This window comes from Ambystoma mexicanum, chromosome 4p (assembly GCF_040938575.1).
Source record: "Ambystoma mexicanum isolate Mex_15411 chromosome 4p, UKY_AmexF1_1, whole genome shotgun sequence".
NCBI classification, from domain to species: Eukaryota; Metazoa; Chordata; class Amphibia; order Caudata; family Ambystomatidae; genus Ambystoma; species Ambystoma mexicanum.
Genome location: NC_090927.1, coordinates 259,882,946 through 259,907,308, shown reverse-complemented (window position 1 = coordinate 259,907,308; position 24,363 = coordinate 259,882,946). Strand labels below are relative to the sequence as shown.

The 24,363-nt window shown below is 46.7% G+C and overlaps 1 protein-coding gene across 1 annotated transcript in view; it reads right to left on the bottom strand.

Annotated features, from left to right (window-relative positions):
• CDC5L (cell division cycle 5 like) overlaps nucleotides 1-24,363 on the bottom strand; it is a 472,644-nt gene that overhangs the window by 27,156 nt on the left and 421,125 nt on the right. Inside the window, exon 14 of the mRNA XM_069605787.1 lies at nucleotides 16,674-16,871. Within this exon, the coding sequence (XP_069461888.1) occupies nucleotides 16,674-16,871 (198 nt within the window). The remainder of the gene's footprint in view (nucleotides 1-16,673; nucleotides 16,872-24,363) is intronic.

Below are 24,363 nucleotides of genomic sequence, written 5' to 3'. Positions count from 1 at the left end.
AGAGGTGGACCCCTTCGGAAAGCTCAAAGAAACATTCCTTCAGAGATCAGCGGTGCCAAGCCTCCTGACCCCCATACTAGTGGACGATAATATGGGCGACAGACTTGGACACTGGCAGAGAGTCCCCAGTACTAAGGCATCTTCGCAAATGAGGACAGTAAGCCGAAAGAGGAGATATAGTGCCTGTGTGCAGTAAAAAGTCCAGAAAAGAGGAGAACCTGTTTCGGCCCATATGGGATCAGAAACACCAAGTTTCAGACTGACAACCCTCGCCTAGAGGGGCAAAATATATGGCGCAGAAGATCACCAAGTCATTAGACAAGGACATCAGGATGAGTAGGACGGCAGAATGCCCGTGATCGGATCTAGTGGACAAGGTGATTGGTTGAGGCCCCTGAGTTAGACCCCTAAGGGGAAGAGGAGAAACTGCTGGACCTCACCGGGCCCATAGTGTGGAGGGTGTCGGGAGGATAGCTCAGGGGCAACGTGCTCGCCTTGGAAGCAAGACGACACGGAGCAACACAGGTTCGATCCCCGGGTACGCGCTTAGAAACCTCTGGGTATTAAGCGTGTTATAAATATCATAGCAAAAATGATGGATCTTGCCGAACGAGCCAGGAATACAGGCGAGGTAGTAAACCCCGACACTACGAGTTGGGCGCAGCACGCAGTATGCTTTCCTCCTAAAGATCGATGCCAAATTGAGCGATCACGTCCTACGAGGCAGGAGAAGCGGCGCAATGGCTACTTTTCGGTGAGGCATTTGGAAAAGAGATGGGGAGATTTGTCAGCAGTGTACCCTCCTTGGAGAAGACGCAGGCCTCTTCAAAAAGATGTTTCCAAACAAGGTTTTTGCCGGGACCAGTCGCGATCAGGGTCAATTGAACAGTCTCTTCTAGTCATCTCGAAGACCCCAGGGTGTAAGAGACCAATACTAGGAATCAAGACAAGATTCCTTTTCCCAACCAGAGGAAGGAACTTCAGGGGTTGCAGAGGAGAAGGCAGATCGCAAGGAGCAAACCAGGCCTCCTCAAACTATCCCCTGATAGGGGGGAGAACAATTCAATTGTGGCTAAATTGGCACAAGCTCTCCAGCGACGCATACGTACTGCATACGGCCCAAGGTTCCCATCTAGACTTCATACAAATCCCGATTCAGACAGCCTGGCCATGCCCCATTAAAGTGTCACAGGCAGAACAAGCTCTACTGCAGAACAAGCTCCTACAGCTCGAGAAAAAGGGAGCAACAGAACCATGCCCCCAAGCCCCCCCCTAACTCCCACCCAAGTTTGCGAGCAACATGTTTCTTGTTCACGGGAAGGAGAAGGTACGCCCAGTTATAAACCTAAGAAAAGCTGAACGGCTGGGTGACCTAAAGCAACTTCAAAATGAAAGGCATCCATCTGCTGAGACATATTCTCAAAACTACTGGCTGGCCAGGATATGTTTTCGAATTTATATAGCGCGCCGGGTACCCAAAGGCTTAAGGGTGCTTAACATAGATACATCATACTGAGCAAAAGACATACAAATGGGATGAGGATCGAATGGTGGATCATGACTGAGTCTCCACAGAAAAGACCATACATTTCGAGGCAAGAAAAGAAATTAAGAAAAGAACAGTTTTCAACTTTTCCTTGAAGACCTTGGTAGATGCAATAATTCTCAGTGGAGGCATTAGAGTGTTCTATGCCTGGGGAGCTGCAGATGCAAAGGCAGTGTCCCTGGACTGGGGGAGAGTAAGAAGATTCGACTCATCTGATCTAAGAGCTCTAGTGCTCGGCTTTAGGATGAGGACTTCTTTCAGATATGCGGGCATTACTCCCTGCACACATTTATGTGTAATAAGAAGCAGCCTAAAGGAGACCCTGACCTGAATGGGAAGCCAGTGCAGACTTCCATGTGCTTCCGACACGTGGTCTCCTTTCGTAAAACGTTTAACTCTTACGGCTCCATTTTGTATAACCTGGAGACTGTGAAATTCTGATAGGGGCAGGTCTACCAGAAGGCTACAACAATAATCTATATTAGAACCTACAATTGCCCTTGCCATGGTCTCTGAGTTTTTTTAAGATATAAAGAGTCTGAGACAGCAAAACAATTTAATGAACTATAATGCTGAGGATATCAGGCTGTTGACCTGGGCTTTCATATTCAGATTTTTATCTAAATAGATGCCCAAGGTCTTCACTTTACTCATGACATCGAGTTTACAGTTGTCTATATTGAAATTCTTGTAGCTGGGTCCCAACTTCTCAATTTTGGTCTCTGACCCAACTAATAGAAGCTCAGTTTTGGAGCCGTTAATGGCTAAACCATTAGCCACCATCCAATGCTGATTTTTTAAATACATTTTATTAATGAGTTTTTCATCCTCCAGATATGATCCTGAAATAGGTATGACACACTGAGAGTCGTCCGCGTAGTTTGCAAATATGATCCCTTCCTTTTCCAACATCTCTGAAAAAAGGGATCATAAAGATATTGTAAAAGCAGGGCGACACTGTGGAATGCCATACATAAGAGTAATGGGTTTTGCTACTGCGCTGTCACTAGCCACTCTGACTTGCCTCCTCTCCAAAAGGAGGTAGTCCAGTCTGTGGCTCCCTGGGGGAATTTGGCATTATTCTTTAACCTGGTGGACAAGATGGAATGGTCCTCCAGGTCAAAGGCTGCCGACAAATCAAGGATGATAAGAGAGATGTAACCCACCCCCCATCCATCCTGCGAAGTAGATGGGACTTTAGAGCCAGCAAAGCAGTCTCGGTTGCATGATTCATTCTGAAACCAGACTGATAATCATGAAAAATGGGATTCTGTTCCAGAAAGACTGAAATCTGTTTGTATGCTACTCTGTCTAAAATCTTCAACAAGAAGGTGGTATTTGTAATAGGTCTATAGTTTGATGCACTCTGGGGACAAAGATTTGGCTTCTTAAAAAGTGGAGTAATCTACACATTTTTTATATTATCGGGAACCCTATTAAGGGCGAAGGAAGAGTTAACAAATTTTGTCAATGCGGGAATAAGAATGGGAGAACATTCTTTTATAATGATGGATGAACAGGCATCGCCTTTACAACTTGTAATTTTTAGCTGAGTAATGACCTTAGCCAGTTCTTGTTCCGAAATTGGCTGAAAACTGAAGGTGGGTTGGCCCGCAACATTATTTACAGAAGTGTGTAGGTTAACCTCCAGGACCTGTTTCGGCATGACAAGATTTTTTCCTCAAACACCTCTCTAATTTTTTCCAGCTTATTAGACAGAGCATGCTTAATTTCCGTACACCATGACTCGTTTTTAAGAATAACATCTTGAGTAGGGCCAGGTGTAAGAGATTGCTCCTTTAAGATTTTAAAAAGTTCTCAGTCAGATTTGGCATTCATTATTTTTGTATTAAAATACTTTTTTTGGCAGTATGTATGGCCGATTTGTACTCTGCTGATGCTTTTTTGTAAGCTGCAAGACTGATCGGTTCTCCAAGTTGGCGCCAAGCATAAGAGTTTAATTCTTTTCGATTTAAGTTCCTTAAGGTCCTCATTGAACCAAGGATTGCGCGCCACAGAAGATTGTATTTAACTTTTGGCTGGTGCAAACTTCTCTGTGGCTGCGCCTAGAGAATTCATTAATGTAGTGGAAATTTCTTCTAGATTATCTGTGGTACAAATCTTGCTACTGAGAGCAGAAGCCCAATCAGCAAGGTTCGTAAGATTCTTTGCAATTTCTCACCTTTGATAAGAGCTTGGGCAAGATAGCTCTTTTTTGGAAATAATCAGTCTGTGTTTGAAGACATATACAGGAATGATCAGAACAAGGACATGCATTGACATTATATTAGAAAGGGTCAGATTCAGGGAGGTCACCCAATCCAATCTGTGTCCCTTGATATGGGTCGGGACTCTAATGTGATGGGAGAAGCCCAAGGAATCATGGGGTATTCTCCATAACTTTTGCTATAGCATCAGTGGCACACCCTAGCCAAAGATTGAAATCTCCCAGTAAAATAAGTTTTGTGTTAGGTTTTAAAAGGGATAACAGAAGGCTATTCAAAATGGCTGGGACAGTTTAGTCAGGTGTGGGGGTGCTACATAATAAGAGAATGTTCAATGTGGTTTTGGCGCTAACCGCTAATTTAACCAAAAGAAGTTCAGTGTCAGGTATAGTGTCAATCTTGCTGGCCAATGTTTTAAACTGGGACCTAATGATGAGAGCTACACCCCCGCCCAGTCCCCTCTGTGCAGATCTGTAGATCTGAAGGATGCATACCGGATGATCCCAGTAGAGGTATATCAACCCTTCCTGGCTTTGAAATGGGAAAGGCAATTCAAACCGCTACACTTCGGTCTCGCCTCAGCCCTGTGGGCCTTAACTAAGCTGATGAGACCAGTGGCAGCGGCCATCTGTGAGAAGGGCATCTGCATAATTTATCTCAACAACATTCTGCTACTGGCAGACAACAGAGACCCTGTCATCCCTAGGATACCTTATCAATCAGGAGAAGTCGGACATGTCACCAACCAGGAGACTAGACTTCCTAGGCTCTGTGGTAGACACTAGGAAAACAGCACTGGAACTTCCAGCGAGGAAAATGCGAGATATCAAGAGGGAGATAAAGGCGTGCCTCGACAAGGTCATCTCCCTCCGCACACTAGGAAGAATAGTAGGACTGCTAGCAGCCTCCATTCAGGCCATATATCCGGGCCCCTACACCACCTAGACCTCCAGAGACTGAAGATCAAGCATCTTCAACAGGGTCTGAGATACCACCAGATGATTCCTTTGGACCAGGAATCTAACAGAATTACAATGGTGGCTACAGAACATGGAAGCGTGGAACTGACGTGCTATTATCGGAGACAGGCCATTACTAGTCATAGAATCAGAGGCCAGCAGAACAGGCTGTGGAGCCAGGTGTGGCGCCCTAGAGCCAGAGGGCAAATGGGCACCCGAAGAACTATATCTGTATTTTAACTGTCTAGAACCGTTAGCTGGGTCCTTCGCAATCAAGGCTTTTACGAAAGACAGGACAAACTGCTGCATTCCTCTGAAGATGGACAATATCTCAGTCAGATATATGAATCACTTAGGAGGGACAAGGTCCAGACTCCTCGCAGTCCTAGCAATGGATTTCTAGCACTACTGCCTCCAGTCCAGAATATCAACGACAGCGGAGTACCTGCCACGGACCCTCAATGTCGTAGAGAACTGGAATTCAACAGGAAAGTAAAAAACCTCTGGTGCACTTGGCAAGAAAATCTGGCCAGTGAAGCCCATGTAGGGGCAAAAGTAAAAGCAGTATATTACTCCATGCGGTTGCTCAGAATTGTGCTCCCTTTCTTAACAGCTCAGGACCTTCCAGTAGTGGTGGGAGAGCTGGTTAATTCCCACCTTGACTACTGCAATAGTCTTCTGACAGGGATCCCGGGGAAACAAATGCTAAGACTGCAGAGAGCCCAGCATACGGCAGTTAGGTTAACGGCCCATTTGGGTAAAAGAGTTCATGTGTCTACAGCCAGGAAAACGCTGCACTGGCTGATGGTGGAAGACCGTATCAAATTTAAGGTGGCATGCCTGGTGTACAAGTGCTATCATAAACTCGCACCCCGATATTTGAATACCAGAATTCGACACTATTACCAAACCAGAGTCCTCAGTTCAGAAAATAAACTTCTGTTGTGTGTCCCGAGGACAAAAAACTTATCTCAAAGGGTGACAGAAGGTTCTCTGTGTTTGGGCCTAAGATTTGGAACCAGCTGCCCGCTAGCATCCACTCATGCACCACGTTGGCTAGATTTAGAAAGGAATTGAAAACTTTCCTATTTAAATGAACCTACTCCCTTAGGGTCACTTCAGGCTTCCACAGTGAGTTTTCTGCCTGGTGCGCTTAAATGATTCAAAACTCAAAAATTCAAATTCTCAGTACCGGGCGCACTCCAGCGACTGGAAGCGCGACAAGGGAGTATTCCAACGGCTGGACCGGTTATGGTGGACGATTCAGATAGATCTGTTCGCTTCCAGACTGAATGCGCAGACGACCACCTTCTTCAGCTGGAGGTGGGACCCTTGCGCTCTGGGGACAGACGCGTTCCTGCTGTGCTGGGTCGGAGGAGTGCACTATGCATTCCCGCCATTTGTGATGCTGAGCAGAGTGCTAGCGAAAGTTTGTAGCGAGAAAGCGACGATCGTGACTGTGGAAGTCAGTGTCGAAATCGCAAGTCTTGTTTCCAGCTATGACAGAACTTTCGTCAGATTTCCTGCGGATCCTACCATCAGAGATGCACCTGCTCACGGACCCAGCTGGGTCGTTTCATCCTCTGAGAGGGATGCGCTCAAGCTGATGGCTTGCAGGGTTGTCGTGAGAAGATTGGCAATGCCACGCATTTTGAGCGATGCTGCCCAACTTCAGACTCATGGCCCCACCCACCTACAGGAGCTATTACACGGTGTGGGGCAAGTGGGAAGTATTCATCCAGTTTCTACCCCTGTAGTGCCCGTCCTCAATTTCCTGGCCTCACTCATGGAGGACGGTAAGGCCTTCAGGACAGTAGGGGTTAATAGATCAACGATATCACAGATACGCTGCAGTGGACCGCTCTCCTTTGGGAGACCATCCGTCAGTGGTTCGTCTCATGAAGGGGGCGCAATTTCATGCCCCCCCCCCCGGTCCCAAAATACGCACACCTATGGGATGTGAATGTAGTGCTACAGTTCCTGGCGGTCTGGCTGGCGAATAAGTACCTCTCGATAACAGCTTTCAGGAAAGCTAGCAATGCTTTTATGTCTAGTGTCATTTAGGAGGGTCTCTGACATTAAAGCATTAGAGATTGATAGGAAGATCTGCAGCCCGCAGGGCATTACTTTCAATTTAGCGAAGAGGACCAAGACTAACTCCTCTTCCATCTCATACCCTTATCTACTAGAAGCCCTCAGGTGTGCGTGTCGAGTACACGAAGACAGAACAGCAGATGTTTGACCGGCGGGGGTGGCGCAGCTGCTTATAGCATGCAGGAAACATTTCAAGGCAGTGGCTTCGGCCACTATATGCAGGGGGGTCTGTGAGATCATGCAGCAAGCGGGTATTCATTTGGCCATGTTCGGAGTGCACTAAGTGAAAGGCGCAATAGCGTTCACGGCAGTTGCAGCGCTTGTAGACAGCTTGACATTGTAGACCTCCTGCGAGCCACAGACTGTTCATAGCACAGTTCGTTTAAGACTTTTTGCTTCAAGCCAGTCACCAAGCTGGCAGAGGCATTGATACAGAGCTTTGAACAAGCATAAAGCTCGCCTCCGGTCTCGACATAGAATGAAGATTACCCAGGCTTACAGCACAGGCTTAAAGCACAGGGAGTCTTTATTCTATTAAAGGCACGCAGGCGAGCATTACTTTCCCGCCCGGCACATGCACTGTAATATATTATCGCATTAACACTGTATTTTTTCCTCTATGGCAAACAGGGCAGTGCATTCTCCCTCCCCAACAGTGTTCTTTCTGATTTGACAGGAGAGGACCAGAAGAAGGGCTGAGAACTAATGGCCACGTGGGAAGATCGTGTGGGCTCACTCCTTGTGAGAGAAGCTAGTTTTTCATTGGAAAGATTGAGCACGAGGCGTTTTATCAGGGTCCCTGTTGACTTTCAAGGTCCGTTGACGCAGTTGCGACATACGTGGATCAGTTCAAATCATCCAAAGAAGAGGTGGCGTCATAGGCAGGAAGTGACTAGAGGGCTGCAGAAACAGGAAGTTGTGAAGGACTTCAGAAATGGAACAAGAGATGGAGAAATGTCATTTTTGAAGAGAAAAAATGTGTTCATTTTCAGTTACTAGGCGTTGAAACTACTGAAGAGTACATTTAAGAAGTTGAAGCATAATGCTTGCCTCCGTGTCTTTAATAGAATCAAGACTCTGTGCTGTAAGCCTGGGTAATCTCCATTATCTAACATTTGCACTTGTACTAAAAAGTGAGCAAATGCTTTGGTAATACACAAAACGGAGTAAACCGATTGTCACAATCCATATTATCTAAAATTGTTTGCATTCGGGGGAAAAAAATGTATCTGGCTGCGTTTTATACTATGTTAACTGTTAAACATAAAACAAAAAGGTGTCTACTAGTTTTCTTTCATGTTACGCAGAACACCGAAAATAAAACGGCCTGCTCCAATTTCCCCAGGTGAAAACATTTTAGATAATACCAACTGGGGCTAAACATTTTTGCACCATTCCCTATTAACAAAGCAGCAAAATGGGTGCTAAATTAATTTGTTCCACTTTTTTGTAAAAGTGCTAATCTTTGATAATCTGGTCCCAGCAGCAGTGGAGTAACTTCGCTGAAAATGTTGGGAGCGGTGGGGGGTTGGGAGGGACAGGACATCTAAATGAAAATGGCACCTGCCAAATGAGTGAGAACACATGGTGTTTCACAAGCTCTGGCAGACCATGGAATGGAACGACCTTACATCATTCGGTAGGGATGCCCTCGGTTGCAGAGACCCGCCGCCCGCTGCAACGTCGTCGGACCGGCCGGCCCTGGGTGAGGCATGAAACTGCTCGGAGCACGGGGCAGAGGCCTTGGCGTTCAGCCACGCCGCCAGTCTACTGTGCCTATCCGTCGTCTTCTTGGAGAAGCCAAGGCAGATCTAGCACTCTCCTTCCTTGTGATCCGGATGAAGACAGAAGCATTGCAGGTGCTTGACATCCACAAGCACGGTCCGTAGCCCACACTTGGTGCAGGGCTTGAAGAGTGATCTTCCTTCCTTCTCCTGCGTCATGGTCGAAGGATGCGAAGGAGGCCCAATGACCTTCTGGAATTTTGGACGATCTTTGTCCTTGAGGGGCGCTGAAATTCACAGACAACGGTTCCCTGGTGTCGACAGATGGAGAGAAGAGCACACAGGCTCTTTTGGAACAAAAATAGAACCTTTTTCTGTTGAAAATAATTTTAAAAAGAAGTAATTTGCAGAGCAAACTCGAGGACTCCCAACACTGAAGCGTGTGGTGAAAATCTGAAGACGGCTGCCAGAGGAGGGGCTTAGGGAAAGGACTGTCATTGGATGGGGCAGTATGACCCAGAGGACAGTGATTGGTTTTAAGGAGAAATGCAGCTTGTAAGTGAAAATTAAACTGTTTTTTCTTTTACCAAGGTTTCCCGGCATGACGCCAGGGAATATTCATGTGCATGTGAATCTATGCCAGACTCCGTGCTGGAGAACATATGTTTCAAGATATCACGTCGGGGTCACCACTGAAGGCGAGCGTCCCCAGCCAGCACGATCCTCCCCACAATGAGAGACAATGAAGGACTCTCCCAAGTCGGGAGGAGTGGTCCAAGCGCCCCCCCCCTGGCCTGCATCTCCACCCCAGGTGAGGGCCATGGCTCATCGGGCGTCCCCTCCTTACCACCAGGGCCCAGGTGGTGGATGGCTCACCTGCTGAAGACATTGCCCGCACATATTAAATTTAGCTAGGCCTCAGAAACCATTTTTGTCTACTAAAGATGGTGTGAGCTCAGCGCGCTGTAGCGCGGCCCCCACCTTCGGAAAGTTTCAGTCCTCCCTGTCTCCGCAGCACCATGGCAGATCCGCTGCAAGCCCGTTCCCACGAACAAGACGGACATGATCTAGCGTAATACATTAACATTGTAACAGTTCACCTTCCGCAGTGTATCACTGCTCCCACAATGACCCGGTCAGCAAGGCCTGGGCGATGGGAAGATCTGTAGAATGGTCATCTGATGAAAGCAGACAGGTACCCAAATATGAATGTAAGAAACCAGTTTTTAACACATGTATCCTCTCCATACAACCACTCTTACTAAAGAAACCTGTAAAATTGTGTAATTATCGTACATGACACCAGTCGTGAAGGACCCACACCCCTGCAGGGGTGTGCAAATGATAAAAGCATTCCGGGGGATTATTCTTCATATGTATCATTGAAAGCCGCACGCCCCGCGGTCCCGCGCCATAACTGAACTAATGCTGCTAGGGTACACAAGAAAACGAATGTAACCATACCAAGGGCACATGTGAAGAGTGTGCGAGAATGCACTCGTCACGCGTGTATGTCTAAGCCCCTCATGTGCCACCTCCGCCACGTACAGTGGCGGGTTACTTTCAATGTACTCCACCAACCCTGATACTACCTCACTTACTGCAAATGTATATGCATATAACTTAATACTGTAGTTGTTAAAACATAGTGTATGAATAAGGTGCCCAGACTGAATATAATCGAGACACATTCAGCAAAGTTGAAATGCATGTTTTAAAGTGATTTGAATAAGTATTATCGAGCGTTCAAATGTTTGTGATGTTTTTACCTAAAGTTGGCAACACACAAGGGAGATACCTTTGTGAATATGTGCATGGCCATTCCCCCTCCCACCCTGCAAAGACTGCCAAACATGAGAGCAGAGGCCCGCGCCGCACTGCTCCACCTCCCCCAACTAGACTGGAGCCGCTTCCAAGATGTGTAGCCCCCTCTGCAGCACCCAAGGCCACGGGCCGCCACCTGCATTATTTACAGCACAGCAGTAAACCCCTGCCTGAACCCACACTTCCAAAGGCGCCCCCTCGTAAACCCCACAACCCACCAGATCATCTTAGACTTATGGCCCTGTGCAATTAGGACACCCAACACTGTGGCAACACACAGCGGCACATTTATAACCACATCTAACAAGACAGGGAGGCTTGTACCGTCCGTCCCATGCCCTGAAGCTTAGCCCCTCAACCTATGGCTCCAGTCAACAGGACACTGGTAACCATGCCCTGACGAATGACCATTAGACCCCTCACAAGGTGCATTCCTCCTGTGTTGCATTAACCTGTAGAATAACCTATTGGAAGATTTACTAAAGAAGATAATATTGCAATGACTGACTGATTGCGGTGTGCATGGCCTAGGGCAAATAAGTCAGGAAAAGACATTCATCTATGACACTGGCCGCGATGGCACAACAACACCGCCCGGATGAACTCTTCCAACCTGCCAGGCCCAGCCCAACCCACGAGGCTGACCAGTGACGTTCTCCAGCCACAGCCAACCACATCGCAGCAGCACCTATAGTTAGTCGTCGCCACCCAATCCCATTGAACTTGTGCCCCCTATAGTGTGTAGGTTCTTATGACGGTTTTTGTAAATATATACGCCTGTCTTTGCGATTGTCAGACAGAGCGCTCTCGGAGGTTGCAGAGTTCTTTGCATGCCATATTCTTATTGATAAACTCCCATTTAAGCTCACCCGCACTCGGTCTTGGCCTTATTCCCGACTTGGGAGAGTCCTTCATTGTCTCTCATTGTGGGGAGGATCGTGCTGGCTGGGGACGCTCGCCTTCACAGTGTTGGTCTAACTAGGTGATTCTGAAACTGAATAACACTAACTCAGGACCAATAGGGTCTGCTGCCATTGAATTACTTACTGTATTCTTAAAGTATAAATACTTTTGTTTTACTCCCCAAGAATAGCATATTGCCATTCTGAATGTCTATCTATAGGTTTGACTCACCGAGTGCTCTTAATAAGGTTATACTTTGGTGTGTATACCATAAGTATTGAGTAGGTTTGTATCATTGTGTTGATAATACTTACCTTTCCAAAGATTTATCTTTGCCTACATGAATTTATAATAAACCTTGATTTTTACAATACATAGCGTATCAGAGATTCTTTGGACCATATTTATGCTTCAATTTCTTTGTACCTTTTTTTATATAAAAGCATTTGGCTTAAAACAAACCTTTTGCCAATCTCATTTTTAAACAATATTAATATCCAGTTTCTCACCTCGAGTGTTCATTTTAGAGTTCAACCTTCCAGTACCATTCCGGTTGTTTTTAGTTGCTCGATGGGCTCCATTTCTGCAAAGATTTTCTTTAGAAATGTTACCAGTGATATTCTCTCCCCCTGCATCAACCTGACCCACCAGTGTTCAACAGATAATGATAATTGTTCGTTGAAAAATGCCCCCCGTATTTCCATCCCGAGTTCTGTTAGTGATGTGCAGAGCAGTACCAAGCGCTGCAAGGTTTCTATGGAGTCTTTGCTTCCACATAATCTGCATTAGGGGTGTCACGGTATTAGTTTTATGACGGTACAATAACCTTCTTGCCAAATGACGGTATATCATGGTTATCGCGGTATAGCAGGTGGAGTTAACTAATCTTAACAAATATTTTCTAAAAGGTCATAAATTGTCAGATTTATCACCACAAACAAAACCATGCACCCAGGGCCAGAATTGGCCTTTTCAACATACTTTCCACTGAAATGCCACCCCTTGCTTGCACCAAACACAAACGCACGTGTGGAGAGGAGGGGGAGGTGGGGCCCTGCTGCGACTGGCAAAGCAAACTGAATAGCTTTTCTTAAGTGGTCATTTAGGCTTTTAGCTCCCCCACTGGCTACTGATGAAGATGAACATGTTGCCATATCGATAATCTGCATGCCACAGATCAATGGAGTCTGATTGTAGTATACGCTTGTGCGCATACACACACACACACACACACACACACACACACACACACACACACGCACTCTCTTTACGTTACAGCCTTTAGTTTACTTCTGGGCCAAAAGGTGTTCAGTAATCACGGACATGTTACCCTTTGGTATGGCAGCAGGGAATACCCACAGAGATGATTAAATTTTGCAGTGTGACTTATTATATGTAAATTCAATGATAGAACCAGGGAAATCCGCCATTGTCATATGTTTAGAAAACATTATCCATTATAAATATATAAACCCCAAAGCCGCCAACCCTAAGTCCCGGGAGGATAGCTCAGCGGCAACGTGCGTGCCTTGGAAGCAAGACGACACGAAGCAACACAGGTTCGATCCCTGGGTCCGCGCTTAGAAACCTCTGGGTGTTTAAGCATGTTATAAATACGCAACTATAATAAATACTAAGACAAAAACAATTACGCAACAAAATAAACAAAACCAATTTCTTTAACAGCGCCTCGATGCCCTGGGGCTGTGTGAGCGCTTTAAAAAAAAATGTAAATAAAAAAAAGTAAACCCCTTTCCTTCTTGGCACTGTATTTATTCTTCCTATTGCTAACATGTTGACTTTGTGTCAGGCACGTGTGGTTTATGGAATGGCATTAAAAACTGCTCAAACTGAAACTACTTGGCAGACGGCACATCCAACAGTGCAAGACCAAGACTGCGCAGAACTTGCTTACTGCAGCCTTTCCAAATCAGATTGAAAAGCACACTTAACGGTATGAACGATATACCGCTATAAACAATGTGACGGTTATTATTGTTCAATTAAGTGGTTCACGGTATCTTTAACGGTATACCGTAATAACGTTACATCCCTAATCTGCATGTTTGCTCAGTCTTAGTGAATCTCGCTCTTGCTCCTAGTATTTCTAGTGTAGGGTATAAGCTTAGGCGGAAGCACGTGAACTGCGCTCGGTAGTGGCTGTTTGGACATTTTTGCAGATATTTAGGTAATGAGTTGTAGCTGCAGGCTTTCGGGAGTACCTGTGCAAACAACCTTTCTTTGTACTCATCTACAGCCCTCTCTTCCTCCTACGATAAGACTGGTTACTCTGTCAACGCTAGAAAAACATTCTCAGGTGGTACAGCCTTATACTAAGAGTGGAGTTTCTGTATCACCTCAGATAAAGTTTTATTAAGCCCTTAGTCGGACTTTCGAAAACCTGTCCTAAGAAGGGGTTACTTGACCTCAACAAAAATACTAAGGACCCAGTCAGGATGTCCGTAAAGAAAAATGTCCACCCTCCTGTGTCTACACCTATTTGTCCCATAAACATTCCACTAACCAATGAAAATGGGATGTCTTATTCAACCAGAAGGCGGCCCCTCTCACTCTGGATGTAGACTCCAAGGCACAGTTATTGTGCAAAGAATATATTGTTAAAGGTTCACTGCTTGCAATTGCAGACCAACAGAAAAAATAATGTTCCTCAAACGCCTGGGAGAAACCCTTTCTTGGAGCTTGCTTCCTCTTGTGGACGTAATATAGTTCCTCAAATCTTCTGGAGGAATCCTTTTCCTCTGTTCGTTTAAACAAAAATGAACCTTTGCAGTCTTTTATCAAGTCTGGTTCACTAACCTGTCAGACTTGATTTCACAGACTTTTATTCCCAAAAGATGCTTGCTTGGTCGGTGGTTTCTTGTTTTTATTTCTTTTCTAGTCGGGGTCTCCTCCACTGCTTCTGGCAGGAAGGTGAGTACAACCTTATTGGTAATAAACTATTTCTATTACAGGAATATGTAGCTATACGAATGTTACTTTTCCTAAAAGTGGAACACAATTCTCTGGTAAGCAACAACTCCAAGACGTTTCAGAAAGGCAGTATGCAGTTCAAGTTAAGTAAAAACCTAATGTTACACATTTAGAATGACAATGAGTTATTCACAGGTAAGTAAGAACATTGCAACTTATTATTTTTCAGAGATACAGTTACAGCACTAACACCATAGCAAGTAAGTACTTCTAATTCCTAGCAGGGACAATATACTTTGGAAGTCCTTCCCTATTCTAAGGCATGAGTGATCTCAGAGGCAGAAGGGGGACAACTGGTGGTCCAGTGGTCAACAGTAGGCAGGTCAGGCTGCAGGAAAGTCAGTTTCAGAGGATTTCTTGTCCAGCAAATAAGTGCAGACTTCAAGAGTCATTAGAAAGTGATCAGGGATTTTGTAGAAGGCTCCCTAGATGTGTTCCAGTGTTAGGCCTGGGCAAACGGTATGGGCGAACTCCCAAAAACAAATCACCACCCTAGCCTCCCAGGAGCAACAAGGCTCTAGGGAACCACTACTCTAAGCCTCAGAAGTACCTCAGAAGTGACGAGAAGAAAAGCTGCTTGCAGACAGACACAGTCACTGTGCAGCAGCACAGGACCCAGTCTCTGGATGCTTGGTCGTGGTGACGAAAGAACCAACACTGGATGGGAACTTGCAGCAGCAGTCGACAGAAAAGGCTACCAACAACGGATTCTTCAGTGCTTCCCGCGGTTCTGTGGATTTGGCGCCCTTTTCAAGCTACCAGATGAAGGACGTCGTGGCTGAACAGATACGTCTCGCTTGCTCGGTCCAGCATTCTGGTGAGACTTTCAAGGAGTGAAATCGTGTCTCTGGAGGTCCAGCAGAAGTCCACCAAAGTTTCAGCAGGATTCGTTCTTCGGAAGACGTTGCACAGCATTCAGACTTGAGGTACTAGGGTATTGGCTGTTAGCATCCCAGGAAGGTCACAGCTAATCATGGGTTGGCTCAAAATGCGGGTAGTCTCAAGACCGATGGGTCTCAGTCTCTGAGTCATCTTCGTGTCACCTCGGTCGCTTCAAAGGAGGGGTCAGCACAGACACCGGTTACACAGCAGGCATCTCCAGTCGCTGGAAGTAGCTACAGCAGTCTTCTCCTCTTCTTCTTCATCGGATCTTCTGTTCCAGTGGTCGAGTTGTCTTCAGCCCCAAGATCCAGGCCAGATATACAGGAACCCACACACAACCTCTGCAAAAACTCCCTGCAGTTTACAGAAAGAAGCAGGTGGCTGTCCAATCAGGATTCTCTCAGGCCCACCAGAAGACAGGTGAGTGGTGTTTGAATCCTCCCTCCCTTCCTGCCTTCACAGACACACTGGCACCTGGGCGGGCTACACAAAGGGTTCCGGCCGAAGACAAAACAACCAGGACAGCAGAAAAAGGAACAAGAAAGGGCAAGCACACAAAATGGTGGAAAAAGAAAGCCACCGCCATTCTAGCAGAATGGGGACCCTTATTTGCAATACTGCTGGTTTGACAGCCTGCATGTAAAAATTACACATAAGTTAGTAAAGTAAGTCCACTGCCACCAGCCATACTCGTAACAGAAATGTTACAGGAGCAGTGAGAAAAGGGAGACCATGCATCTTCCCATCACTCCACATAATGTGGGGTGTACTGGTCTCAATATAAAATGGAAAGTGGATGAAAATAACTCTCCAACCATGAAAACATGGGTTCTGCAAGGTAAGCCAATAGAAAATAAAAAAGGGAAGGCCAAGGGGCAACACTGCACATAAAGTGCTGTGTGCAGCAGTAATACAATGTAGGTGCCCAAAAAGTTATAGGAAAAGATCAGATTTAAAAATACACTATGGAAAGTCAGAAAAATGAAACCCATAAAAAGAGCAAAAGAAAAAATGAGTGGGGGTGGGGGGTGGAAGGGTTCTACGTGATTTCGCCGACCTATTTTTGGTCGTGGTACTTTTCATCGCCAGATTTTATATTGCCAGAAACCCTGTTTTTGTTTTTTGTTTTTTTATCTGGGGGGTCCCCCCCAGACCCCACCCTTACTATTATAATAATACCCCAACCCCAACAAAACACCCCCCTGGCGATGTAAAATCCAGCGATGAAAATTACCACGACCAAAAATAGGTCGGCGAAATGCGTGTATACCGGTGGAAGGTTCCCCCTTACTCAGGAACACAGAAAAATAATCCACAAGTCCAGCAAAAAGTGCTGGTGGTCTCACATGTGAAGGTGATTTGGCATATAAATGCAAATCTAACCTCCCTTGCCACATGGGAAGGTGCTTACCCTATGGAAGCAGTGACAATAGGCTTCGTCACAGGGGGTATTAATAGAGAAAAAGTTTACAATCTCAGTAGACATTCTGTGAGTTTTAATTGAAACAGCAAAATTAACACCTACCTCTAACCTCTTTTCAAAGGATTCTATTCTTTCTTTTTTGCTGGCCAAGTTGGCTCTTGTGTAGCGGTTCTGTCCTGGAAGGTACAACACTTGACTGTAGCATTCTTCCCACACCTGGTTATAGGCATCAATTGAAAGGTCGCCATGCCCCATTCCTTGCTTCACCACATCCATCTCCTGGGCCAGCAATTCTTCAGCCTATTCATAAAGTTGAAAAGCATAGGAATCGCAGTGAATCATCAACAAATTAGAGTGCATTGTGTTAATTGTCTTTTACATTGCTCGCATCACTACATTAATGGTCTTAAAGTGCTAAACCATGTCTGTGTGGGGCAAATTGTAACACCGTCAAGGGTATTAAGCAGACCATGGTCTGGTGGATGAAACCGAAACAGGGAGAAAGTTAAGAGAAACCGGGCAAAAAGGGGAGAGACTAGGAATAAACAAGGGGACTCTAGACACTATATAAGGGAGAGGAAATGTAAGCGTGGGTGATCGCGATCGCGGAGATGTGGGTCTAGTTATGAGGGCGCTGGCCAAACAAAATATTGATCAAGAAGGATGGTTAACTGTCCTTACTGTTTATCCCTCTTTATTGCAGAAGTTCGTAAACAAGGTACTTACCTGTAACTCATGTTCTCCAGTATTGGTAGTTTACATGGATTCACATGCTTATGAATATTCCCAGTCTTCAGGCTAGGAATCCTCAGTAATATTAAAGCAGTGTTGCTTGCTTTAAAGCCTAAAAAACTGCTGGTCACTTATATAGCCCATTGCTGCAACTTTGGTCATACTGGTCTCCTTAGATCCACCCCTGGTGGCCATCTTCAGATTTAAAAGCGCACATAGCCTTGCCAGTAGGAACCACTGAAGAGCCATAGAGGGGTAGGAGGGAGGGTTGCATGGGAATACATGTAAGATACCAATGCTGCAGAACAGAAGTTTCAGGTAAGTAACTTGTTCCTTCTCCAGCATTGGATCTTACATGGATTCATACACTTATGAATAAGATTACACAGCAGTACAAACACAACCATGGGAGGCGTAACAGCTGAACAGAAGCAATGCAAACTCACCTCTGGAACACTCACCTCAAGCAAAAAGGTTGCATAGCCCGCCTGGCTGACAAGACTCCTCGTTGGAATCCCTGTTGAGGAAGTAGAATCTCACGAAGGTGTGGACAGACCTCCACATAGCAGCCTTGCAGATGTCAAGCAGGGGGAACGCCAGACAATAACGCAGTCGTTACAGCCACGCCTCTGGTAGAATGCCCCTTCGGTGATTATGCAAAATGCAGCCGGATAGCCACATGGCGATAGAAGCCTTCGATAGAGCCTTCCCCTCTCCTTTATCAACAGATCCAAAAGCCACAAACTTCTTCCAAGTCTTGCGAAAGTCTGTGCATGCAACATAAAACTTCAATGCACTGGCAACGTCCAGTGAGGGCAAAACCCTCTCTGCAGGAGAGCCAAAGAAAACTGCTAGGTTTAGGGGCTAGTTGAGATGAAATTCTGATGGGACCTTTGGCATGAAAGAAGGTTGGGTGCACAGCACCACCCCGGAGCAGTGAAAAGTCCTCTATGGTGGTTTGCAAGAGAGCCTGTAATCTCCCAACATGTCTGGCAGATGTAATAGCGACCAAGAGCGCAGTCTTCCACGAGAGAGAAGAAATTTTAAAAGAGCCCAGTGAAGAGGCTCAAAAGGAGGGCCTATTAACTTGGAGAGACCCACATTGAGTTCCCAAGCTGGAGCAGGTGCTTTAACTGGCGGAAAAGTCCTGAAAGACCCTTGAGGAACTCCCTAACAAGCGTATGCGACCAAAGAAAAGGCATGCCAGTTGTCCGAGTGTAACCGGAGATAGCAGCCAAGTGAACGTTTATCTAAGCTTGTGCTAGGCCTGCTTTTGCAAGATACGGCAAGATCTAGTTAGCCTTTATATAAGGGTCGTTGAGATTGACACCATATGGAAAACGTTTCTTCTTCTGTTTTTAGCAGGAAAGGGTCGACTGAGCTCTAGCCTTGGCCAGAATCTCACGGGATTCCAAGGGTAACTGAAGTGTCCAAATTCTAAGGCTGCAGGAGCCAGGTCCTCAAATTCAGGGACGCTGGGTCATGATGCAGGACGGCACCTCCTTCCCTGGATATTATGTCTGGAAGAGGAGGAAGCTTGATGGACGGTGCAACCAACCTGCAGCAGATTGGGGTAGCAGATTTGGCATGGCCATGCCGGGGCAATTGGAATCATTGTGCACCGGCTCAGTTTGAGTGCATCAAGTACTCATAGAATAAGAGATCGGAGGTAAAACTTAAAGGAACAGACCCTCCCAGGAGATTGAGAAAGGAGGTGGCCACTGTAGCAAATGAATACATTCGAGGTTGACCCCATCCGAGAACAGTCGATAAACTTGATCCTGAAGAAGCTCCCACTTTTGGCAGAATCACAGCTCCCTGCTGAGGGAATCTCCAATGGTGTTGTAGTTCCCAGCCAGGAGAAGTAGAATCTTCCAATGAAATCTAGACAAGCCTTTCCCAGCAGTAACAGTCTAAAACAAGTTACCACCTATGAGGGACAATATCAAAGTCAATGGGCTAGAAGAGTATGCAGGGAACCAGGACAGCCAAAGTCAATTTGAAACAGTCTATGGAGCTGAGGCACTTCTTAGATAAAGGTCGCACAAAGTTAGAGAGTTTGTAGAAAAATCACGTGTAGGGTCATCAGCTGTTAAGCCTGTGAAAAGTAGAGTTGAAATCAACTCTAAAGGTAAGCCACTGCAAGTCTCAACTGAGAAAAGCACAGCTCAAAGACACGGAGGTAACTACCCCAAGTCTAGAGTGGTCCAGCTGCATTCTGTCCTGTTGTAGCGATGCAGACATTGGGTTCCTGAGCCTCAGTCGTGGGGACAAGAGGGAGGACGTCTGGAGGGCTCCTGCATCGGTAGTTGGGAGGTCGTCGGCAGCTATGGGTCTTTACCGATCAGCAGCACTTTGCGGTTTCAGCGCTTGGTAAACAGCACCGTCGCGGATCTCATGTACTGGTTGGGCTTCCTTCACTCCTTGGTTCCTGCACTCTGGTCGTCTGGCTTCTGGAGGGTCCTTAGGAGACTCCGGAAGCTTCTAGACGGATTTCAGACGTTGCACTCGACTACAGATTTCTTAACCCCTGGCAACCGGTTCTTGCAGTAGCGAAGAAGTACAGCCAATCAGGGAAAGTGGTCCACTGGAGTTTGTCTCGGGGTTAGTTGGTCCCACTAACCCAATGGAAAAAGTCATCCCTTTCGGAGCTTCTCGGTCGAATTGAATAAAGGAGTTTCAGCACAGCAGCAGGGCTTCACCTGGCATTTCAAAGGTCCAGGAGGATGCAGCAAGCTTCGTTCACAGTTTCTTCGTCGGGTGTTTCTCCCAGTGGTCGACTCTGCCTCTAGTCCCAACACCTTCGCCTTTTAAGCAGGTTTATCCCATTCATGCACAGCCTACGCTGTCAATAACACAGCAGGGCGGCTGTCTTTAAAGGACAGCCAGCCAAATCAGGACTGGTTGCATTCAGGCACTCCTAGAGACAAAGGACAGGGGAGTTTCGGGAACCGCCCTTAGATCCTGCCTTTCCAGACACACTGGAGCCTGAGGCAGGCTTCAGGGCTGATGCCCGCCAAAGGCAAAATTAATAAAGGGGTCAAATCTGCCTCAACGCACAGAGTAAAACCCAAGAAAGACCTCGCAAACAGAAAATGGAAAAAAAAAAGACCAGGGCCGTCGCCCCATGGGTGCTATACTGCAGCCAAGGATTCAGCATGCAGTAGAAAAGTACAATGGTAGGAAAATTAAACCACTGCCACCAGCCATTTAAAGTAGTGAGGGTAACAAAAAAATGTTACTTGAGAATGTAGGATAAGGGGCTACTAGGTAATACCCCCCGGCACTCCACATAAGATGGTGTGTGCTGGACCCACAAAGAGAAAAGGTAAGTCAAATTAAAATTTCACTTTACTATTCTTGGGAACAGTAGTTCACACAAGAAAAGGTATTTAACCCGTATGGGAAATCTCAAGGACTTCTCAGTGACACTGCACTGAGGGTGCTGTGTGTCACCATACAAAAAGTAGATACTATGGAGTTTGTCAGACTCCAAAAACAGAGGAAACATAATCCAAATCAGGTCAGGATACATGAGAGAGCGTGAAAAAGGTGTCACTCATTCCAGGGTTAAAATTAAAAGGTCCTAAAGTCCAACAAAAGAGCTGGGGGTCTCCAAGTTTGAAGGGAAGTAGCACAGAAGAACAAGTTATTTCTTACCTTGTAACGTTCTTTCGATGGGATGTTCCTCCGACGTATTCCTTATCTTTGATAGATCATCTCCCAGCTTGCTGGCCTCGGAAACATTTTTTCAGTAGAGGGCGCTGGGCGTCGACATCCCTCGACGGCCTCCGTATCGGCGCCGACGTCACGACGCGTATAAATAGACTCGCGCAGCATCCGTTGCTCAGTTCCGTTTTGACGTTAACAGTTGTTTTACATGAATTGGTTATTGACCTTGAAGGAGCGTAAGCTGCAACCACAAGGGAAGTATTACTGCAGGGATGGACGGGAGGGGCGTTAAGGAATACGTCGGTGGAACATCCCATCGAAAGAACGTTACAAGGTAAGAAGTAACTTGTTCTTCGAAGGGATTGTGTCCTCCGACGTATTCCTCATCTTTGATAGACTCCCATAGCAGTGGTGTGTAATTGGAGGTGGGAGTAAAACACCATGTTTCCTTTTAGGAATGAACCAAATGTAATAAGGCTTTGCCAAACCTAGTCTCTTGGCTAGAGGAAGAATCCAGGTTGTAAAATCTTGTGCAGGTATGTGCGGACGACCATGTGGCAGCCGCACATGTCTCGAACCGGAACCCCTCTTTGGAGGGCCGAGGAGGCTGCGATACCCCTGGTTGAATGAGCCCTAAGATTTTTGAGGAGGCTCTTTCCCTGCCTGGCAGTTTGTAACATTCCAGGATGGCCAAAATAATCCATCTGGAAATGGTTTGTTTTGTTATAGGTAGTCCCAACTTGTGCCCTGAGTAACACACGAACAGTTGGTCTGCTTGCCTAAACCTAGCAAGTCTGCTGATGTAAAAGCTTAAAGGCCGCCTTGGGTCCAGCTTATGTAGCCTTTCTTCCTCTTTCCCCGGATGGGGAGGCGGATAGAATGAAGGTAAGGTAATTTTCTGAGCGATGTGGAATTCAGAAACCACCTTTGGGAGGGAGAAAATTAGGCTTCACCTGTAGGACAACCTTGTCTTTATGAAAAAAAGTATGAGGGGGTTTACAAGACGGAGCTTGTAATTCGCTCACCCTTTTAGTAGATGTTAAAGCCACTAATAAGACAGTTTTAAGGGTGAGCAATCTTAGCGAACAAGAGTGGAGTGGTTCGAAAGGAGTACCCATCAGGAAATTTAAGACAAAATTTAAGTCCCATAAAGGAACTTGGAAAGGTCTTAGAGGTTAGACATTAGTTAATCCCTTTAGAAATTGTATTACTAAGGGTAATTTGAAATATGAAGGCTCCTCCGCAGTGCGCTTGAAGATCGATAGCGCTGCGAGATAGCCCTTGATAGTGCCAACTTGAAGGTCTGAATTTGCCAAGTAGAGTAGAAGAACAAGTTACTTTCTTACCTGGTAACGTTCTTTCGATGGGATGGTCCGACGACGTATTCCATATCTATGACAGTAATCACCACAGCTGTGCTGCTTCGGAAACTTTTTCGGCGTCTGCGTCCTGCGTCGATGACGTCGATGCGCCGCCGTCGAGGACCTCCTCCGACGTCCGACGTCATCCGATGTGATAAGTAGGACGCACGACGCCAGTAGCCTCAGTTGTAGTTTTTTCCCCCAGAACGTGTGACAAGAGTCAACTGCCAGTCCGACACAAAGCCTTGCGGAACGTAAGCTGCAAACGCAACAGAAATTCTGCAGCGGGGAAGGCAGGGCGGGAGCGATATGGAATACGTCGTCGGACCATCCCATCGAAAGAACGTTACCAGGTAAGAAAGTAACTTGTTCTTCGAGGGGATTGGGTCCTCCGACGTATTCCATATCTATGACAGACTCCCAAAGCAGTACCAAATCAAGGAGGAGGGAAAGAATTTAGAAACAAAATTTAGAATAGCCAATCAAATAGCAGAGCAAAGGACCGCCTTGCCAAAGGCCAGATCCTGCCCTCTGATGGAATCGAGGGAATAATGCCGCACAAATGTATGCACTGAAGCCCAGGTGGCCGCATCACAGATGTTGCGAATAGGAACACCCCTCTGCAGGGCAGTAGATGCAGCCAAGCCCCTGGTAGAATGGGCCCGCAAGCCAGCCGGAGGGACCTTGCCCGCCAAGCGGTAACACTCCGAGATGGCCAAAATAATCCAGCGGGACAAAGTCTGTTCCGTCACAGCTTGCCCCAAGCGCTTACCAGCGTAACCAATAAAGAGTTGATCGTCCACTCTGACCCGGGACATGCGAGAAACATAAAAGCTCAAAGCTCTCCTAGGATCAAGCCTATGGAGCCTCTCCTCTTCCTTACCAGGATGCGGAGGAGGATAGAATGCCGGAAGAACAATCTTCTGGGCCAAATGAAATTCCGTCACTACCTTCGGAAGAAAAGAAGGACGAACTCGAAGGACAACCCTGTCCTTGTGAAATACAGTGAAGGGCGGCTTAACAGAAAGTGCCTGTAACTCACTCACTCTGCGAGCGGAAGTAACCGCAACTAAAAACACAGTTTTCAAAGTCAATAGCCTCAAAGGGCAAGAATGTAACGGCTCAAACGGAGCACCCATAAGAAACCTAAGAACAAGGTTCAAATCCCAACCGGGCACCAGGAAAGGCGACGGAGGGAACACATTAGTGAGCCCTTTCAGAAACTGTGAAATTAAAGGGATTTTAAAGTAAGAACATTCTTCAGATGAGCGCTTAAATATGGACAGCGCCGCCAGGTAACCCTTAACGGTACCCACTTGCAAGCCCCTGTGGGCCAAAGAAAGCAAAAAGGACAGAACCATGGGGATGTCACATGCAAAAGGATCCACATTCTGAACTCTGCACCAGTCGCAGAACTTACGCCAACGGCAACGGTACAGAGACTTAGTTGCGGGCCTTCGGGCCGAAAGCAACACCTCCATCACGTCTTCAGGGAGGTCCCAATCCTTATACCTCAACCTTTCAGAAGCCAAGCGTGAAGGTTGAGGGATCCGACCTCTGGATGGAGAACCTGACCTCCCTCCCGTGAGAGCAGATCGTCTCGGTAGGGAAGACGACGTGGAGGGCAGATGGACAAGTCGAGAAGGTCCGGGTACCACGTCCTCCGAGCCCACGCCGGAGCAATGAGGATCATCCGGGAACCGAACTTCCGTAACCTCCGCAGCACTTGCGGGATGACGGGGACCGGAGGAAACGCGTACAGCAGCGGGAACGACCACTCCACCACGAACGCGTCTCCTAAGGCTCCTCTTGGAGGAAATTCCCGCGAGCAAAACCTTTCGCACTTCCGGTTGACACTGGAGGCAAAGAGATCCACTTGAGGGGTCCCCCAAAGGGCGAAGATCTCCAGGAGAATCTCCAGAGCCAACTCCCACTCGTGAGAGATCGTGCTCTGCCTGCTCAGAGCGTCCGCCGTCACGTTCTCGACTCCGGCCAGATGAACTGCCGAGATCGAAACTTCCTGCTGG